The 19,399-nt window shown below is 40.8% G+C and overlaps 1 protein-coding gene across 3 annotated transcripts in view; it reads left to right on the plus strand.

The window, feature by feature from the left end:
• LOC143276785 (protein transport protein Sec24A-like) overlaps positions 1–19,273 on the plus strand; it is a 41,384-nt gene extending 22,111 nt beyond the window's left edge. For all 3 annotated transcript variants that reach the window (XM_076581610.1, XM_076581470.1, XM_076581536.1), the window contains 14 exons: positions 681–790; positions 1,208–1,274; positions 1,878–2,042; positions 2,721–2,878; positions 4,109–4,210; positions 5,385–5,508; positions 6,071–6,229; positions 7,052–7,225; positions 7,800–7,910; positions 8,847–9,025; positions 9,539–9,676; positions 11,344–11,541; positions 12,140–12,243; positions 13,922–19,273. In XM_076581610.1, coding sequence (XP_076437725.1) covers positions 681–790; positions 1,208–1,274; positions 1,878–2,042; positions 2,721–2,878; positions 4,109–4,210; positions 5,385–5,508; positions 6,071–6,229; positions 7,052–7,225; positions 7,800–7,910; positions 8,847–9,025; positions 9,539–9,676; positions 11,344–11,541; positions 12,140–12,243; positions 13,922–14,036 — 1,904 coding nt within the window. In that variant the 3' untranslated portion in view covers positions 14,037–19,273. The remainder of the gene's footprint in view (positions 1–680; positions 791–1,207; positions 1,275–1,877; positions 2,043–2,720; positions 2,879–4,108; positions 4,211–5,384; positions 5,509–6,070; positions 6,230–7,051; positions 7,226–7,799; positions 7,911–8,846; positions 9,026–9,538; positions 9,677–11,343; positions 11,542–12,139; positions 12,244–13,921) is intronic.
• The last annotated feature ends 126 nt before the right edge of the window (positions 19,274–19,399 follow it).

Here is a 19,399-nt window from a genome sequence, read left to right on the forward strand (position 1 = left end):
ATTGGAAACTGAAGTACAGAAATAGGTGTTTCCAAGATTCCTAACGGCTGCACAGCCCATATGAGGGCAGAGACACAGGTCCGGGCACACAAGCTCAAATTTTGTTTGGTTGTGTTTTTGAGTGCCTGATGATTTTTTTTTTTTTTTTTTTTTTTTTTTTTTCATTTCTGCTTTTTAAAACTGTTCAGTAGCAGTATTGAAAATAGACCCACCTCTATCAGTACAGTATGCACTTATTGTTGTTTGTAATCAGTGCATGATTGTTATTTTGAGTACATGATGAATTATTTTTTATTGCAAGTTTTTTAAACTGTTCTGTAGCGGTACAGAAAATGAGCTGACTACTATAAATGCTGTCTATGGTAATTTCTGATTGCTGCTTTTTAAGAATGTTTTGTAGCTTTAGAGAAAATAAACATACTACTGTCAGTGCTGTTTGGACTCATTGTTGTATACATGCAGGTATTTTTCAGTATCTGGGGAATTTTAAATCATTGCTGCTCTTTAAAACTGTTTTGTTGCAGTACAGAAAATAAGCCTGCTGCTATCAGTACTGTGTATGGTTATCATTGCTGCTCTTTAAAACTGTTTTGTTGCAGTACAGAAAATAAGCATACTGCTATCAGTACTGTGTGAACTCAATTGTTATATGCAGTCATTGCATGGGTTGTGTTTTTCAGTACCTGATGAGTTTTCCTTCGACCCGGTGTCCAAGTCATACGGGGAGCCACAGAGGAGGCCAGAGATCCGATCAGCCACCATAGAGTTCATTGCTCCGTCAGAGTACATGGTTAGTTTGGGGGGGAGTGGGGAGGGGCCAGGGGGAGGGTGGGGGGGTAGGCAGGGTGAACGTCTTGCAGCTGTTTGTGAGGCTTGTCAGCTTTTATGTGCTTTGTTGACGTGTATGTGAATAGGATGGAGATTTGATTGGTGCAAGTGTGTGTGTGCGTGTGCAGACGTGTGTGTGCAGGCATGTGTGGGTGGGTGGGTGTTTAATGTTCCTGAGATTATTATCAATATTTCACTGCATAAAATGTCTCATATGTCCATGAGATAATAATCAATACTTTATAAACTGACACGAAGTCAGGATTAGTCATCCTTGTTGGCCAGTATCTGAAATTCTTTACTTGTGTCAAGCTGACCTTACTGCGAACACTAACAAAAATTAAAACATTAATTCTTTTAAAATGTCTTTTTGTTGCAGTTGAGGCCACCCCAGCCTGCTGTATACTTGTTTATCCTAGATGTGTCTTTCAATGCCGTTGAGACAGGTGAGTTCAGGTGTATACTTAGCACTGTGAGTAGAATGAGTTAGGGATTGATACTGTCTGTTCATTAGATCATGTAGCATCCTAGTTTGATGCTCAAGTGCAATTGAAGTGAACAGTTCTGTGTCCTAACCTGATGTGTGAAGTGTAATATCTTTTTTTTTTCTTTCTTTTTTTTTTTTTTCTTTTTTTGCTTCCCCATCATCTGCACCATTTCAGTGGCATGACTCCCATGCTGCTCATTTAGATTCCTCCATACATTTCCTGCACCGAAAATGTTGTAGGGAGAGGAGTGTTTTTCATTTTACCTAGTAGATTGTTCGTAGGGTTGAAAAGCTGTTTGGCTGTGGTGCATGCAAGGATTTTAGAAGAGTAGAACTTTGACTTTGCCCTGTCAACAGTGTTTGTTACACTATTCCTGGCTGTCTGAAAAATGTCCCAATTGATGGTATACGGGAATGCGACAGATGTATCCGGTTGTGGCTGTGTAAGGGGGACTCAGATTGAGTGGTGTGGAAGTGATACCACTGAAACAATGCAGGTAATGAGTCAGCAAAAAAGAATATAAATAAATATTAAAAAAACAATCCTACTCTTGTCGCACAGGTTACCTGCAGCTGTTCACCCAGACCTTGGTGGAGGAGCTGGACCGACTGCCAGGAGACGCCCGCACCCAGATTGGCTTCATCTGCTTCGACCGCTCCCTGTACTTCTTCAACCTGTCGGAGGGCCTGTCCCAGCCACAGATGATGGTTGTGCCTGATCTGGAGGGTGAGTCCTGGAGAGTTTGGATGTACTACTGCCATGTAGTCTTCAGCAGGGCTTTTTTTTCTCCGGAAGGCAGTTCTCATACAGCTAGCTGTGGAATCTGCTTTTTGAATGCAGTGCGTGGTATGTCTGTGCAGTAAAGTACAATAACAACAGGTCGCAAGGTTTTGTGCTGTTGTACCGACAAAATGCAAAGTGAAGTAATAACGCTGTGATGTTTAGGAGGCTGCTCTGCATTACCAAAGCCCTTTTTTTTTTCAAATACAGTGTTTACTTTCTTACCATTATGCACTCTGGCATGCAGGGCAGCAGCAAAGAACCACCACTCTTGTCTTGTTTTGGGCCAGTCTGAATGGCACCTCAAGTTTGCTTCAGGGTCATGAGTTCTCCTGCAATATATAATTGATGTTGACATGTTGTTGATCCAGAAAGACTGTCCATTTCCAGGGGAGGGGTATTGACAGGGGAGGTGGGGAGCGGGGGAATGAAATGTAAAGCGCTTTGAGCAGTATTTCTGAAGAAACGCGCTATATAAATGTCCTTTATCATTAAGGTATATAAAAAAAAATGTGCTGTTGGGGGAAAAAATGCAACAGTTACAATACCTGTAGTTTGTGGAAGTGAATAGACTGAATTCAGTGTGAGTGGAGAATGAATTGAAGGACTGTTGCTGTCCGACAGACGTGTTCCTGCCTTGCCCGGACAGTTTGATGGTGAACCTGCACGAGCGGCGGGACATGGTGACAGAGCTGCTGACCCAGATGCCTGCACTCTTCGAAGGCAACCTGGAGACGGGCAACGCTCTGGGCTCTGCCCTTCAGGCTGGCTTCAAACTCCTGGTGAGACACTGCCTTGTACTACTGCATTCATGTTAGTTTGTTTGTTTTTGTTTTGTTTTTTTCCTGTCAAGTTCTTACACAGAACTTTTGGTGAGACACTGGCATGTTCTGCTATATACATGTGAGTTTTCCTTTGGTCAGTTTCTTACACAGAAGGTGTGAGACTTGTACTACTTGCATACATGTCAGTTTTTTTCTGTCAGTTTCTTTCACTGAACTCCTTGTGAGACACTGGCTTCTATTACTACATACATGTCAGTTTTCTTTGTCAAGTTTTTACACAGAACTAGTAAGAAACTGGTGTGTACCACTACACACACACACACACACACACACACACACACACATATATAATGGAGTCTCCCATCGGACCGACGGATGAGTACGCAGGCAGGCTTATCTGTCGGTGTGTGTCCTCATATGGGAGAAGAGGCTGATTCTGGATGTGCAACACGTCCCACAGGTGTTGCAAGGAAAAACATCTCCAGAAGTTGAGCCCTGCTTCCTTCGCTCACGCTTCGCCTTAATGGCCAGCGTTCTCTTGCTTTCAAAGGTCTTTATGCCACTAGAGCACGGCGTCCTCCAGCGAGAGTGGTAAAGGGCATCAGTTTCCCAAGAAGCGATGTCCATGTCACAGGCTTTGAGGTTTGTCTTCAAGGTGTCCTTGAAGCGCTTGCAGGGCCTTCCAATTTCGCAGTGGCTTTCCTTCAGCTGGCCATACAGTAACATCTTTGTGATCCTGCTGTCTGTTATGCGGACAACGTGTCCTGTCCAGCGTAGCTGGCACTGGATCAGCAGGCTTTCGATGCTGGGCAGGCCGCTCCTCTCTAGGACCTGGAGGTTGGAGACCCTGTCTTGCCACTTTATGCCGAGGATCTTTCGTAGGCATCTCTGTCTCTCTCTCTCTCTCTCTCTCTCTCTATATATATATATATATATATATATATATATATATATATAGTATTCCACCCTTCTGTTTCCCTCAACTCATTTTTAAATGATAATATTTGAATGTGAAAATCAATACTTCAACAATGTCTACAGTCACCAGTCTATGTGACAGGACATTGAACTAAAATTCCTCCTGTTCCTCTTATTACAGCGTGTGTGCACAAGTTTTCTTACACACTTACAACATTGCTGAGAGCCAGTGCAAATGTTGTGTTGTAACAGATGTCATGGCTACATCTATGCGTGCTGTGCAGTGAACTTTAGCTGACCTGTGTGCAGAACTCAACGGGTGGCCGTATGACGGTCGTGCAGACCACGCTGCCCACAGTGGGACCGGGGGCGTTGGACAACAGGGAAGCAGCATCCAAAAATGCCAGCCGGGTTAGTCAGCAATTCCCCCTCCACCCCCACCCCTAGCCGCTCTTAATCTCTCTTAGGCAACCTCCATCCACCGCCTCTCTCTTCGCCACTGTCTTTCTCTTCTTTCTCTGAAAAAAAATGGAATCTAATTACAAATTTTTTACCGCAACCCACTGGTGCAGACTCCAGCATGGGGTCTGGATTCCTGTCCTGTCCAAACTACTAGTTCGCTATGTGGAGAAATTGAAAGTAGCTGCGGCTAATAGCCTCCTAAAATAGAAATAAAAAGTGGACAGGGTGGTAACAGGAATGGTAAAACTGGGGATGGGAAGAATATACAAGTAGAAAACTAGTCCTGGGCAGTAAATTTTACTTCACCTCACAAGACTACTCTGTTTAATTTTATTACAACTTGCCAGACATGATGGTTTGGAAACAAAGTGTTAAAGGTTTGATCAGTTATTTCATTCAGAGAGTGTTCCAGTCAGGCTGATGGAGTAACGTAACTCTGTGTGAGAGAATATTCTGGTTGTCTGTGCTTCTAAGTGTATCTATGATGCTTGCGTTTGTGAGTTTATCCTTCTGTATGAGTTTGAGTGCATGCTGTAACTTTCCATCTTTAGTCTTGCATTGCAGATGTCATGTGTTTTTAGACTTGTGTCACAAAAAAAACCTTTTGGTTGAAAATGTGTCTGACTTAATGTGTTTAAAGTTTTGTGTTTCAGTTTCCAGCAGTGCAGCAGGTATTATAATCAATTGTTGAGCACAGAGAGTGTGTGCAGTTGTCAGTGTACAAAGATTGATCCAGTACTATCCAGTATTTATTTTATGTACCATCAATGCAGCAAGTGTATGTCAACAATTATGCTTACTGTGTTTTACAGCAGACGTGGTGTACCATGGATGTAGCATGTGTGATCGTGTTGCCAATGTTGCAAGAGTGTATCCACATAGGTGATGCTTACTGTGTTTTGCAGCAGACACAGTGTCCCATGGATTTAGTATTTGTGATCCTGTTACCAGTGTTGCAAGAATGTATCCATCCACATAGGTGATGCTTATCGTGTTTTACAGCAGACATGGTGTACCATGGATGTAGTATGTATGTTCCTGTTACCAGTGTAGTGAGAGTGTGTCCACTCGGGTGATCCTTCAGTGTTGAACAGTAGACATGGTGTAGCTGTCTGCATTGCAGAGCGTCTCCAACCTGGGCCCATCTTCCGACTTCTACAAGAAGCTGGCCTTGGACTGCTCGGGTCAGCAGGTGGCCGTGGACCTCTTCATGCTGAACGGGCAGTACGCAGACATCGCCACCGTGTGTGAGTGCTGATCTTGTGGATTGCTGTAGCGTTATCAGCTACCTTTCTGTGTTCATGATTTTGATTTACGGAACATGTTTTTTCTTTGTTTGAAGGATGCTAGACTTGCATCAAGGGAATCATGTATGACATCTGTTGATAATGCTTCTGGTTAAATTCTTGTGGCAGACATCCTCTTTTAAATTGTATGGAAACTCCCTTGTGACAGGCAATTTATAACAGGTAATAATCACCAGCACACCACTCATAAAATGAACTGAATGGGGTTTGAAAAGTAAATACTTCAAATAAAAGTTGCTGTTAGCTTTTGCCTTTTCATGTGAAACATGCTCAGTTGCACGATGTAAAAGTCGGTGAAATTCATAGTACTTATAAACCAGTCTCACCCTGCCTCCCTCCCCTCTACACAACACTTGAACAACATACACAGAAAACAGAAACAAACACACACTTGCACCGTTGCAAGCATCAGAAGAGGTGACATTCAGAGAGACGTGTCTTCAAGTGTGGGTTTTTTTTTGTGCGTGTGTATCTTCAAGTGTGTGTGTGTGTGTTGTTGCAGCTTGTATCTCCAAATACTCAGGAGGCTGCGTGCAGTATTACCCCTCCTTCCACGCGGTGCGCAACCCTGCCATGTCCGACAAGTTTGAGTCAGACCTGCGACGCTACTTCACTCGCAAGATAGGCTTTGAAGCAGTCATGAGGATACGATGTACTCGAGGTAATGACTCTATTTGTTTTTGGTTGTGCACACTCAGACTTGAGGACACACACATACACGTTCTTTCTGTCTTTGCTTCAGTCTACCTGTCTCTTACTCTCTCTCATTTTATCTTACGTCATATTATGTTCAGTGAAAGTACTACTACTGCTTCACATACTCAGGCACACACACATGCACACACAGTTTGCATTTAGTTTTTTTCTTTCTTTTTTTTTTCTTTTTTTTTTCTTCTTTTTTTCTTTTCAACATTTGCAAGTTAACGAGCTGAATATATGTGGTAATGTATTATATAAAGATTTATTATCTTTAATCACTCAGCTGCAAAGCATTGTTGAAAAGAGACTAGCATGGCATGAATCCAGATACAATTACTACTTTTGTGTGTTCCTTTAAGTGGTTTCATTGATTCACTGAACAAAAGTAGTGCAATTCAAAGAGGATGAGGTCCAAGTAATGGTGACTGACACCCTGACCTGCAAACTAACTCTACCTGATTCACATGATGACTCTTCAGTGATGAGTGTGCACTTCTGCAGCAGTCAGGGGGTTAATATGTTGTACAGAAATGGCTGTCAGGTTCAGAACATAATTGATTTGTTATTTCTCCTATGTATTTTTTTGTTTTGTTTTTCTTATTGTACATTTTTTTAACCAGAGAATATTTTTTCTGGGAATCAAGTGCAGCAACAAAAAGAAATGAATGATAAAATCATTGACAAATTACAGTCTGGTAAGATGCAGTATTAAATCAATCTTAGCACCTGAGAACAGGTAGATTGTAGATGCAAACAATAAACAGTCCTGGCCAATGCTTTTCAGGTATCAGTATCCACACGTTCCACGGCAACTTTTTTGTGCGGTCCACGGACTTGCTGTCGTTGCCCAACGTGAACCCTGACGCTGGGTTTGGCATGCAGATGTCCATTGAGGAGAACTTGACGGAGTCCAGCAATGTCTGTTTCCAGGCTGCCCTCCTCTACACGTCCAGCAAAGGTACCGCTGTTGTCTTTCTTCCTCTGTTCGTTGCTCATCATTCAAGTGGTTGCCAAGTGATAATGCATCCGCCTAGGAAGCAAGGAATCTGAGGGAGCGGGATCAAATCCCATACCTGCCAGTATTTTCTCTGTCTCCACTAGACTGGTGATCTGGACTCTAGTCATACGGATGAACCAAGGTCCAGTGTATGACAATGCGCTTAGTGCATGTAGAGGAACCCACAGCAACAAAAGGGTTGTCCCTGGCAAAATTCTGTAGAAAAATCCACTTTGGTAAAATAAACCAGCACACAGAAAAAACAAAGCAAAACAAAAGATAGGGTGGCACTGCACTGCAGCGATGTGTTCTTTTGGGGAGATAGCCTTAATTTGACGCAGTTGTGACAAAGGATAATACAGTGCAGTACAATACAATGCAATACAATACTTTTTTTGTTCATCTTTAAATTCTCTCAGTTTTCATGTCCTTTGTTCCATCTCCGTCTCTTTTCTTCTGTCACTGTCAGTCCCTCTCTCTCTCCTACTGCCACCACCATTCACTCCTGAAGTAAGGGTTGAAGGTGTGTATGCAGGTGAACGACGTATCCGTGTGCACAGTCTGTGTGTGCCTGTGACGAACCAGTTGAGTGATGTTTTCACTGGAGCTGACCAACAAGCCATCGCCTCCCTGCTGGCCAAAATGGGTAAGGAAACAAGGTTTTGTGAAGTTCTCAGTGTCTGACACGCGTAACGATACGGAATGGGAAATGACTGGTGTGGAAAACTGGTACTTTGACCTGGTTGAGACAGGAAAAAAGGTTAGATTATCCAAGGCTCAAGTGTCCCAAAGTATGGCTTGGTCTGTCTTTTGAAACAGTATCAGCTTTTCCCAGGTGTGGGTGGCCACCTGCTTCTATCAAGTGTGCAGTGTATTGACTTTTCTGGTGACATGGATGTAATGACTTGAAATGCTGTGAAAATTTGAATGAGATCATTGTGTTCAAAGATCAGTTGTCTTAAGTTGCTTGAATGCAGAGATCGTTCTCAGAAATGTGTTGCCAGTTTCAGATGGATGTATCTGTATGTCTGTCAGCGTGTGTCTGTGCATGTGATCATAACTGTTTTGTAGTGAAAGTGTCCTGGCCAGTAGCTGATTGCATGCTGACTTCACAGTTTATGACAGCAACGACTCTGTGGTCATGTGCTGCCCCTATGCTGCTGTCATGGTACATTAGTACATTTGGAAATCTGTAAAGTCTTGGAAAAATGGATAGAACCATTTTCAGGGCTGGAAAAGTCTTTTAAAAACATGTTTTGCCCATTGGGGTGTGAAGAAGTGTTGGCATTTTAATTATTAAAAAAACAACCTTGACCATTACCACTCAACAAAGAGCTTAATGTATTTAAAAAAAACAAAGAAAGAAAGAAAAAAAACAGTATCTTCTGATCTCTTTCATTAGCGATGAAACATATTTTTTTAATTAAGTTTAGGTTTCTGTTTGGAAGGGAAAATGTTCAGTCTAGTAGGAAAATGTCTGAAAAATGGTAAGGAATTCTGTTTGGTCAGATGTGTGGAAACTGAGGTGGACGCTGACTCTGTGTGTGTGTGTGTGTGCATGTGTGTGTGTGTGTGTGTGCAGCTGTGGACAGGACAATCAGCTCCTCCCTGGATGATGCCCGGGACGCCATGCTGAACGCTTGCCAAGACATGCTGAACGCTTATGCCACACAGATTCCTGCCTCACAGCGGGTCGGCGCCCTCATGGCCCCCTACTCCCTCCGCCTCCTCCCTCTCTTCACACTGGCCATGCTGAAAAGTGTAAGTCTGTGTTAATATGTGCTTGTGCATGCGGGTGTGTTGTGTGTGTGTGTGTGTGCGCGCGCGTGTGCATATGTCAGTATGGTACTTGTGTTGCGGAGAGGGTGCAAAAGGAAGTGACTTGTTATGTTGGTCCTTAGTATCTGTGTGGAGGGTAGCATTATGTGTTTGATATGCTTGTGGCTGGGTTTTTTTTTTTTGGTGTCTGTGTGTAGAGCAGAAGGGTGGGGTTTTTTTAAGCACTCACTCCACTATTTGTTTACTGTTTTTTATGTGTGTTGTTTTTTATTAACGGTTTTATAGGCTGCACCTCATTTTTCCCCCTTTTTTTTGCCAATTGATTCCCCTTTTCTGTGTATTAAATTTTCTTCTTAGTTTATTGATTTCAGATTTTGTTTGCTAATTCCTATCAAATTGTCAGCCTGTTTGTTTAACCTGATTGGCTGTTGGTTCACTGATTGTCTGTTCCCGGCATTGCTTGTTTGTTCATAGCTGGTGTTCTCTTGTGTTCAGACTGCCTTCAGGATATCAGCCAACATCAGGGTGGATGACCGGGTGTATGCTCACTTGCTGGCCAAGTGTCTGCCCACCGGGATCCTTCTGCAGACCTTCTACCCTCATCTGTACCCAGTGCATGGCCTCAGTGATGAGGTGAGTACTGTCTTCTGAAAGGTGTTACATGATTATTGTAGTCTGTATGGTTTTATGGGGTTTTTTTTAGGATTATTGTTATCATTGATAATGAAACGCCTGTTTTCGGTCAGAGACCAGACTCTTAAGCACCTTTCTGTTTGTTATTTTAAATTATTGTAGCTTAGAAACTATAAGCCTTGTCTAAAGGTCTTTCATTGTTTATTGTTTTGTGTGTGTATATTGTGTGTATTGTTTCTTGCGTGTGTATTGGTTCGTGTGTGTTATGCATGCATGCCTGTTTAAGATGTTTTGGTTTACTTTCTATATCAGAATGTAATGAAACAGTGCCTGGTCTGTATTTTGTCTCTTTCTCTGTGTGTCATTTCTCTTGCTTTCTTCTTGAAAGGGTTAATCATAAAAGTACATTGTGCCAGCCTGTGGAAAGCCTTCTGAACTCTGACAGAAAGAAGTTAGCACTTCATGGTAGTTCAAATAAAGCAGAAAGAGTTCACACAAGCATTTATGCACACACACACACACACACACACACACACACACACACACACACACACACACACACACCAATGCATGCCCAGACATGCACACACGCATACAGACGCGCACACTCATATCACATGGGGCAGATTGTAAAGAGTCAAATTGCAGTGATGTTATTTGTTAGTGTATTGAAGCAAAGTGACAATAACCGTCGATGGATGGCAACTTCCATGTGGGCATCTAGCGAACCCTGTCATTGTTTGACCACTCTGTCAGCATAGAAATTTACTTTTATTTACAATGAATTGTGTTTATTTCATGACAGCATTTGTGTTGGGTAATTCCTGAGTGGACATCACCTTATGATGATTTGGGAGAACCAGGCTTTGGTTCAGGCCTTTCTGTGTGTTAGGAGGTATTGACGTCTTTTTTTTTTTTTTCTTGAAAACAGTAGTTTTTCTGTTTATTTTACCAAATCAGTTGGTATTGATATTAAGAGTGAGCATGAATTTAGTTTGAATGTGTTGATGTTCTTCTGTTTGTCAGCTGTATAATCATTGACATCGGAGACACCCTATACGAGATTTGAACTCGGTCTACTTATTGTGTATATGTCATCACATCATCATAAATGTCATGTAATTCCTATATAGATGTCACGTTATGACAACAGGGGAGAGGTGTTTCATCAGATTTTGGTTGAGGTATTTGTGTGTGTTTGAATGTGTTGATGACAGATGCAGTAGCCAAGTGGTTAAAGCATTGGACTTTCAATCTGATGGTACTGGCTTTGAATCTCGGTAATGACGCCTGGTGAGTAAAGGGTGGAGATTTTTCCAATCTCCCAGGTCAACATAATGTGCAGATCTGCTTGTGCCTGAACCCCCTCCGTGTGGATACGCAAGCAGAAGATCAAATAGGCATATTAAAGATCCTGTAATCCATTTCAGTGTTCAGTGGGTTATGGAAACAAGAACGCACCCAGCATGCACACCCCCCGAAAACGGTGTATTGCTGCTTACATGACAGGGTAAAAACGGTCATACACATAAAAGCCCACTCGTGTACATATGAGTGTACGTGGGAGTTGCAGCCCACAAAGAAAGAAGAAGAAGAATGTGTTGATGTTCTGTTCATACTCTGTATACTCTCTGACACACTGCCTCCAATACTTTGTCCCTCTGCAGGACGTGGTGGAGCACAACAAGGAGAAGTACCCCAGAGCTCCGCGCCTCCAGCTGTCGTCAGCCAACATCGACCGTCACGGGGTGTACGTCTTGGACCAGGGGGAGAACATGTACATGATGGTCGGAGGGGCCGTGCCTGACGCCTTCTGCCAGAGTGTCTTTAACGTGCCCAACTTTGGGGCCATCCCCGACGGAATGGTCAGTTGTTGGTTTTGGTTTTGTTTCGACATGGTGAATGAATGTCTGCTCTTGATGAGTTGTGTCTCTGTCTGTGCATGTGTTGGGGTCTGTAATGTTGGTCTGTTGATATGATTTGTATTCTTTTGTTAACAGTAGCTGTAAAGTGAATGAGGCTTGTCTGTTTTCCTGTTCTTTACATTGAGCCCACTGCATAGTAATCCCCTGTCAGTCTGCATAGGATTTTGAACATCTCTGATCTTTGATTTGCTGTGCTTTTGGCATTACTGTCAGGTCTGAAGTTAAAGAAATTCTTCATGTTTTAACTGTTGATTGGAAAATAACAGATAAAAAGTGTACATTTGGGTGCAGTTTCTGATGCAGTCTAAACCAGTCTGATGTGCAGGACTGTAAGATTCCTTCATAAGCCACCAGCCATGATTTTTCTCCCTTCGTGTGCACACTCCAACTCGCATAACACAACACAACACAGTATCAGCCAACACACATGCATGCTCACACTCACACACACACACACACACACACACACACAGACACACATAATTACAGTATAATCTCTGTGAAAACTGACAATAGTGTATACCTGTGTGTTTTTCAGACTGATCTCCCAGAAGTGGACAATCCCACGTCAGAGAGACTGCGTTCTTTCCTTGGTTACCTGATGGACGCCAGGCCAGGGGGCGTGTCCTTCCTTGTCCTCAGGTCACTCTTGACATCTGCTTGCTTTTCTTTCCTCTTTTTTTTTAATCTTTTTTTATTTGGGTCATGTGCTGTCTGTCATTCTGTGTCTTAGTAGGATTCTTGTTCTTCTCATTGTTTTATTGTCTATACACTACAAGGTGATGTAGACACGTAGGCATTCACTCTTTACTGCACCCACATTCACACTCATATGATTGATGTGGAAAATGGTTTGGGGATTGGATTGGGGGGCGGGGGTATTTATGAAAAAAAAAAACACCAGCTAACAGTGGAATGGTGCTTTCAGTGGAGGGGTCGTCAGTCATACTACCAGTCTTAGTAGCAGTACAAAAAGAAAATAGTATATTTATGAATGATAGGTCAAATAGCATTAGAGCAAATTTTTCCCTTAGCTCACATAGTGCTGACAAGGAAGAGGTGATGAAATATTCACTAAGGCTTTCATCTCATTCTTGTTGGGTTTTTTTTTTTTTACTGAAATGGTCAGACCCTACCTCACCAGATCAAGGGGCACTGACCCAGAGGCAGTCAGTTACAACTGAGTCAAAAGATAACTGATATGTGTGACTTTAGACCCATACGAGTGGTGGTATAATTGGATGTGTGCAGATAAGTATTGGCAAGATATTTTTGTCTGTTTCTTTGGTGGAGTGAACAAGTTAAGTGAATGTGAACAAAGTCAACATATTCTTTTTCCATTTTAAGAGGGCCCAGAGATAAAGTTCAAAGAGAGCCATATAACAGAATTGTAAATGTGCCAAAAAAGTGATAATAGTAAAAGTGAGAGAAAATGAAATCACAGTATATCACATCGCAGACAGTCACATTTATTTCGTTTTATTTTTCTTCATTTTTTTTTTATTTGTATCTGGTCTGTCTCCGGTGCTTTGCGTTGTGTTCTTTTTCTATGTATCCAGTAGTAGAAAAAAGAATTGTACCACTTTTACGATACAGAATAACAAGGATAACAGAATGATGATATGGATGATAGTGTACATGTTTATTACAGTATGTTGATATTTTCTTCACATGGAATGCATATGTACATCTGTTACATGCTGGGGCCAGTTTCTGATCCAGTTATAATTGGTCTGTTATGCTGAGCTCTTTTTTTCCCCCTTTTATTTCCCTTGCTGTTGTTAGTGTTTGCTTTGTTTTGTTCATCAAATGTGTTTTTGTTCTTTGTTAGAATAAAAAGAAAATTATAATAATTTAGACAAATTAAAAGAGAACAGTATCACTTCACTCCCCAGTTAATGTGTGGTTTGAAGTCACAGCTGGCAATGTGTTTTGTTCTTTATCCACTCCCTTTCCAGTCAGACAACACATGACATCAATACAGCAGCAAATGAGAGTTCAGTCAACTGCAAAGATGTACAGAGAGAAAGGAGGTAGTTTTTCTTTTCAAAGAGGTTTTTCTGGGGAGGAAAAAGTCATAGATTATTGTAAGCGTTTGTTAATTGCGCACACGCTTTTGCCTTTGATATTTTACTTTCCCTGAAATGCGTTAGACTGGCTGTCCACTGTAATTGCCAGTTGTCCTGTTTAAGTTAATTAGCTTCAAGGTCAGTTTATGTGCGTGTGTTCGAGTGTAATGTTGGTGTCATTCTCTTAAAAGAGTTTGCATGCTTTTGCACGTTGGTTTAATGATTTTTTTTCACTTGTGTTTTTCAAACAGAGAGGACAGCAAACTGCGTCATTTGTTCTTCCAGCACATGGTAGAGGACCGGGCAGAGAACAGCAAATCCTATTACGAGTTCCTGCAGTTTGTTCAGCAGAAAGTGAAAGGTTGATGTCAACCACACAAAGACAATAACATTCAATCCTGTGCCACTTGTTATGTGAGAGGTTTTACTGTGTTTAGAAGGGCATGATGAAGACTGGTTGGTTGGTTGGTTTCCCAGATTGTAGATAGTAATGATTGAGTACACTGTTGTCTATGATTGAGCGCACTGTTGTCCATGATTGAGCACTGTTGTCCATGATTGAGCACTGTTCATGATTGAGCACACTGTTGTCCATGATCGAGCACTGTTGTCTATGATTGAGCACACTGTTGTCCATGATTGAGCGCACTGTTGTGCAGAGTTCACCAGGGTGCACTGTATGACCAGACTGTTGCATAGGATGGCACACGTTTCCTTCCTCCTCTGCAGTCATGTTACTGTGAATGGGAAATTGTGTTTTTGTTGTTTGTTATTATTCTTGTATAAAGTGAAAGTAATAATATATTTATACTGTGAATGATATTGGCAAAAAAAAAAAAAAAAAAAAAAAGTTTGTAGCACTGTTACAAACGGTAGCAGCATCAAAAACCCTGAAGGAAGAACCACTTGTGAAATAAGCTGGTGGCAGGAATGATCACAGTAAACTCTGGAAATTTAACATAGTGGAAACAACGACGGTGAGGTGAACAAGTGAGTGAAACCATATATAGATACAATGGCGCCACTGTCTGCAACACAGTAAAGTGGTTGTGATCCTCTGCCAGGTTAGGTCTGGGTATCCACATGAATACCTTTAAAAACATTCAAAAATAAACATGCATCGCATATCAGAACTTTTATTGAATTTTGGTCGTACAGCTTCTGATGTTTAAGTGGTGGTGGATGTATTATCGCTTTGTGCATAACTTTTGATGCTTCCTTTGTTGTTTTCTTGATGACTTTGCCTGCTTGGAGAGACTTGAAGCATGACAGTGATTGTGATAAAATGGTGATGAACCAGAGCGTGGATGGGACAGTACTAGTCATTCTGCTGTTCTTTGATGGTAACAGTTTGACCCAAAAGCACACACTCGCAGGTATTCGCACAGAGAAAACTGTGAATTGAACATCGGCCACCATTCATTGATCTCAGTGAATCAAATTAACATTTTCTGACTTTGAAAGGAGGGGGAAAAAATCCACATTGCCCTTTTTTTTTTAACACAGTTTATTATCATGTATTTAAGAAATATTTTTTATATGTGATTGTTTTTCAGTCATTTTGTTTTGGGGGGGGGGGGTTCCTGACTTTCTTTCCATCATGGTGGGAATAAAAATGCTAGAAATGATGAACAGTGCTGATTGATGGAGCAAGCATAGAAATAAAGGGTAAGATTAAAATCTTTCTTCTTTTTTCTTCTTTTTTTTTTTTTTTTTGTGAAGCGCTAAACTGGTTCACTTCAGGGAGGACCGGGTTATTTATTTGCAAAACCTGAAGGCCGATGATGAAAAATCAAACAGAAAACAAGTCAGCTGTTCAATGTTATTTTCATGACAAGGGCCTGTGGTGGAAACGCTGTTTGTGTCTGTTGGGCTGTTGAATGATTACATGACAGCTGTCTGTCAGTTTCTCCCCTCATCCCCCCCACCCCCACCCTACCCCTCTCTCCTCACTTTGCCCTTCCCATACCCACCACGCTCTTTGACTCACTCCTTGTTTTTTATGAAGTCAGGCTTCATTTTTGTTTTTCCATTACCATATTTGATAAGGCCCTGTTACTAATTTTTTTTTTACTCTTTTTTTTTTGTATTGGGTCATAAGGTTCTTTTTTTTCTTCTTTTTGCTCTTTTTTTTTGTCTTTAACGATATACCGAACGCACAAGTGAATGATTGTCAAAGAGAACAAGGAAGGGGTGACTACAGTGTGTTTTGCAGAATGTTACTGTTGTTTGTCAGTGAAGCCTCTCTGTGCCAGTATGCGTGCTTCGCGTAGTGGAGAATGCTTGCTTGAAGGTTGTCAGTCCAGTGATGAGCTTGCACTGGTTTGTGACTAGTTACTGCCACATGGTTCTTCCTCACAGGTCACCAGTGACTTATCCATCTAAGAAAGCATTTGGCTTTCTTTTCTTTTCTTTTTTTTTGATTGGAGGGTAGTAATAAGATTTTCAGTATTATATATATATATATATATATACAATATTTTACAAAGTGATGACATGATCTACCCCATTCCCACTTTTCCACTCTTCTTACCCAGCCCTTATTGTTGGTGGTGTTGGTTTTTGGTTGTTGGGTGGTTGGTTTTTTGTTGTTGTTTTTGTTTTGTTTTTCTTTTCTTTTAAATTTATATTGCTTTGTTTGGAATGTTGTTTGTTTTTTGGTGGTGTTTTTTTTTTTTTTTTTTTTTAGCTTATCATGCTGCTATTGAAATTTGGTTTGTTTTAAGTGATCTTTTTGTTATATTTATTCTCATCTTTTTTCACTATTGTTGTCAGATGACTTTTATGTTTTACTGATTATTTCAGTCCGATGAAATTGGTGAATGGTCGTACATTATCTTCCAAAGAATTTCATTTATGCCAAAAGCAGGATTCTTTAGATATTTGTTTGCACTTGTGGTTCTGGGTTGTACATAGGATTCCATACACCTCCATAGTGATCATGATGCTATGTAAGCCGCTTGCCCTTATCCCAGCCTGTTGCTTTCACTGGGAAAGCATGGAAATCTTGATGTGATATGCACGAGTTGTGACTGGACAGTTACTTAAGTCAGTAAAGACGATGCAGGTTTGCGGTCATAGCAGTGCTTTCTTTGGAAAACAGTTTTGGTGTGTTGTTTGATGAAGCTGCCATTCATGTTTCTGTCTCTTCAGATGTAGGATTTTATACTTCAGTAACTCTGTTTTTTTTAGCTGCAGTTTTTTCAGGTGCATCTTCTCTCAGCTGTTCGGTTATGACAGTTTATGAAGGCTTCAGTAAGATGGGCATTATCCTATTGCATTTGCTGTACATTTCACATTTCGGTGTCATATACTGTACCATGTCAAACTGATGCAAACTAGGCCTATCGGTTTGCTCTGCTTGGCCAAATTTGCTAACAGTGAAAAGACAACCCATCTTGCCCAGTCCGCTCTTAGCCAATCAAACGCCTCTAAAAGCTATAAGTGCTGAATCATTCCTTTGGCCAAGGCTCTCCACGCCATCTTGTCCGGTTTACGCTCTGTCTCATCTTACGCTTTTTTTGGCTATTAAGCGTATTATATCTTTCCTCAGTTCTCATTCTCTGGCCGGACTCCCTCTCCTTTTCTTGTCCTTTCTCATCCTCACTCCCCACTTTCTTTCCATATAAAATTGCAGGAATAAAAGTAGCAATATGATCACATAATTCTTTCTCTGACATTTGTTCTGTAAAGCAAGTTAAGCAGCAGGTCTTTTTGCATTTTTGGACACTTAGCCAGTTTTGTTATCTTTTACTTTTGGTATGACCAATTGTTTTGGTGCCTTTCCCTTTATCCCATTTTGATGTGTGAAATGATAACCCTGGTTCAATGATGTAAAACTAGTTCATTTTGACAGTCATATATTTGTCTTCAGATATATCAGGTCATTGTTGCATTTACAGTTTGGTGGCCATGACCTCAATAAATTGGAAATGGCAAAAAACTTATTTCAAAATGTGACCTGTGTAGAAGCTATTTGAGGATCAGATGTTTTACAAATAAAAAGTAAAATCATTTGGGGCAGTTTTATTGCTTGAAAATTTTCATTGGAAATTGAATATTTTATCCAGAAACTGCAAAAATGAAAAATGTGAAACACATTGCTTATAGTACAGCTTTTTGTGTGTTTAACGCCATGTCTGTGCAAGGGAACTGCTGCTCTGTGAAGAAGAAACATTAACTCATGTGTGTACTGTGCGATAGTCTGTAGACAGCGAATGTTAGGGTTGACTGAATGTTTTCCTTCTGGCCTGTAAATTTAGTGATCCCTGCAGACCATTTGATTCATGGTTTTATTTCAGAGCTATTATGGTAATATGAGCTGTGTATTAGCTTCATTTTCTGTACTTATAGTATTATTCCATTACCTTTGATTTTGAACATCCAGTGTGAATTTCACAGCATCAGGACAGATAGCTCATTCCAAGGCCTCCATTATTTCCCCCCTGTTCAGCCTTTATTGCAGTGTGGAAGATCAATGATTGGATTTCTTGTGAGCTTGTTTGATTTTGAGGTGAATGGAAACTGTGGCAGCATATTCCCCAGCTCCTTGATACATACTGCATCAGTTGTATGCAAACTGTAGCATTTCAAACATAGTGGGTATGCCTTGTTTTGTTTGGTTGGTTTTAGTCACTATGTTATGCCAGTTTTTTGGTTTTTTTGTTTTGTTTTTGTTGTTGTTTTCGCTGTATTTCATGATCATCATATTTTCATGATTTGCTTCCTCTTTTTGTGATTAATGTTTTATGTTGTCGGTTGGTTTGCTTATAGTAACAGGGTCAGTATGTGCTGCTACTGCTGCTTTTCCCCCTACCTGTGCAGAAGTAAATCCTTGAAAAAGCAGTACCTTTTTCTCCTGTAGCAGCAAATGAAAGCAGTGCTTGTGATGTGTTTGCCTGCATTTTGTACAGTCATGGTTCTTATTCACTGTGTAAGTTATGAAAGAATGTACAAATAAAGCTCACACCCAAGGCAAGTTCAGTTGTCTTTAATAATAGTTGCCTTTAATAAATCAATAAATCAGCTAGGGAGGGAGGAGGGGGTTGCAAAAAAAACAACAACAGGAAATGGAGTGTGTGATTCTGTTCACCCAATAATTAAACCATCGTTGCATTGTGCTGCAAAAGGTAAACAGACTGTTCAGAACGCCATTTTGTTTCTGTTGGTTTGTATTGTCTGAATGAATGACTGGTTTTGATGGCATTGAAAATATGGATATTGCATTTTGAGTTATAAGCTCTGAAGTTGATGGCCTGTCCATGGTTAAGAAGATTCCAGTGCTACATCCAGCAATCTCAGAACACTCTGTCCTCCCAGCTTTTCCTTACATCCTGACCACAGCAAAATTTGTGTGAAATTCCGGTTCCAAACGCAGGGAGAGTTCAGCACCTATTGCCATTAGGAGTCGAAGGGTACTGGATATTTTTTTTTACTTGGCATTAGGCACTTCACACGCTTATCTGCTCCTGGTGTTGCAACCCACCACATAAGTAATTTTGAGAAGTATGTGCAATGTGTTAATTAAAAACAATTGCAACTGAAAGGAATTCCTTAAATATTAAGCTGTTCTAAAGGTAAAATGTTTCTTTGTTAACGAGGAAAAAGGTTCACATACACACAAAATCACATACTCACTTTTCCTTCCATTTTCTTCAGCAAATAATGTTCACAAAGACATTCTTTTTTTTTTTAATGATTTTATTTACAACCACTAAATGCACAACAGT

Source organism: Babylonia areolata, chromosome 1, assembly GCF_041734735.1.
Source record: "Babylonia areolata isolate BAREFJ2019XMU chromosome 1, ASM4173473v1, whole genome shotgun sequence".
Classification (NCBI taxonomy): domain Eukaryota; kingdom Metazoa; phylum Mollusca; class Gastropoda; order Neogastropoda; family Buccinidae; genus Babylonia; species Babylonia areolata.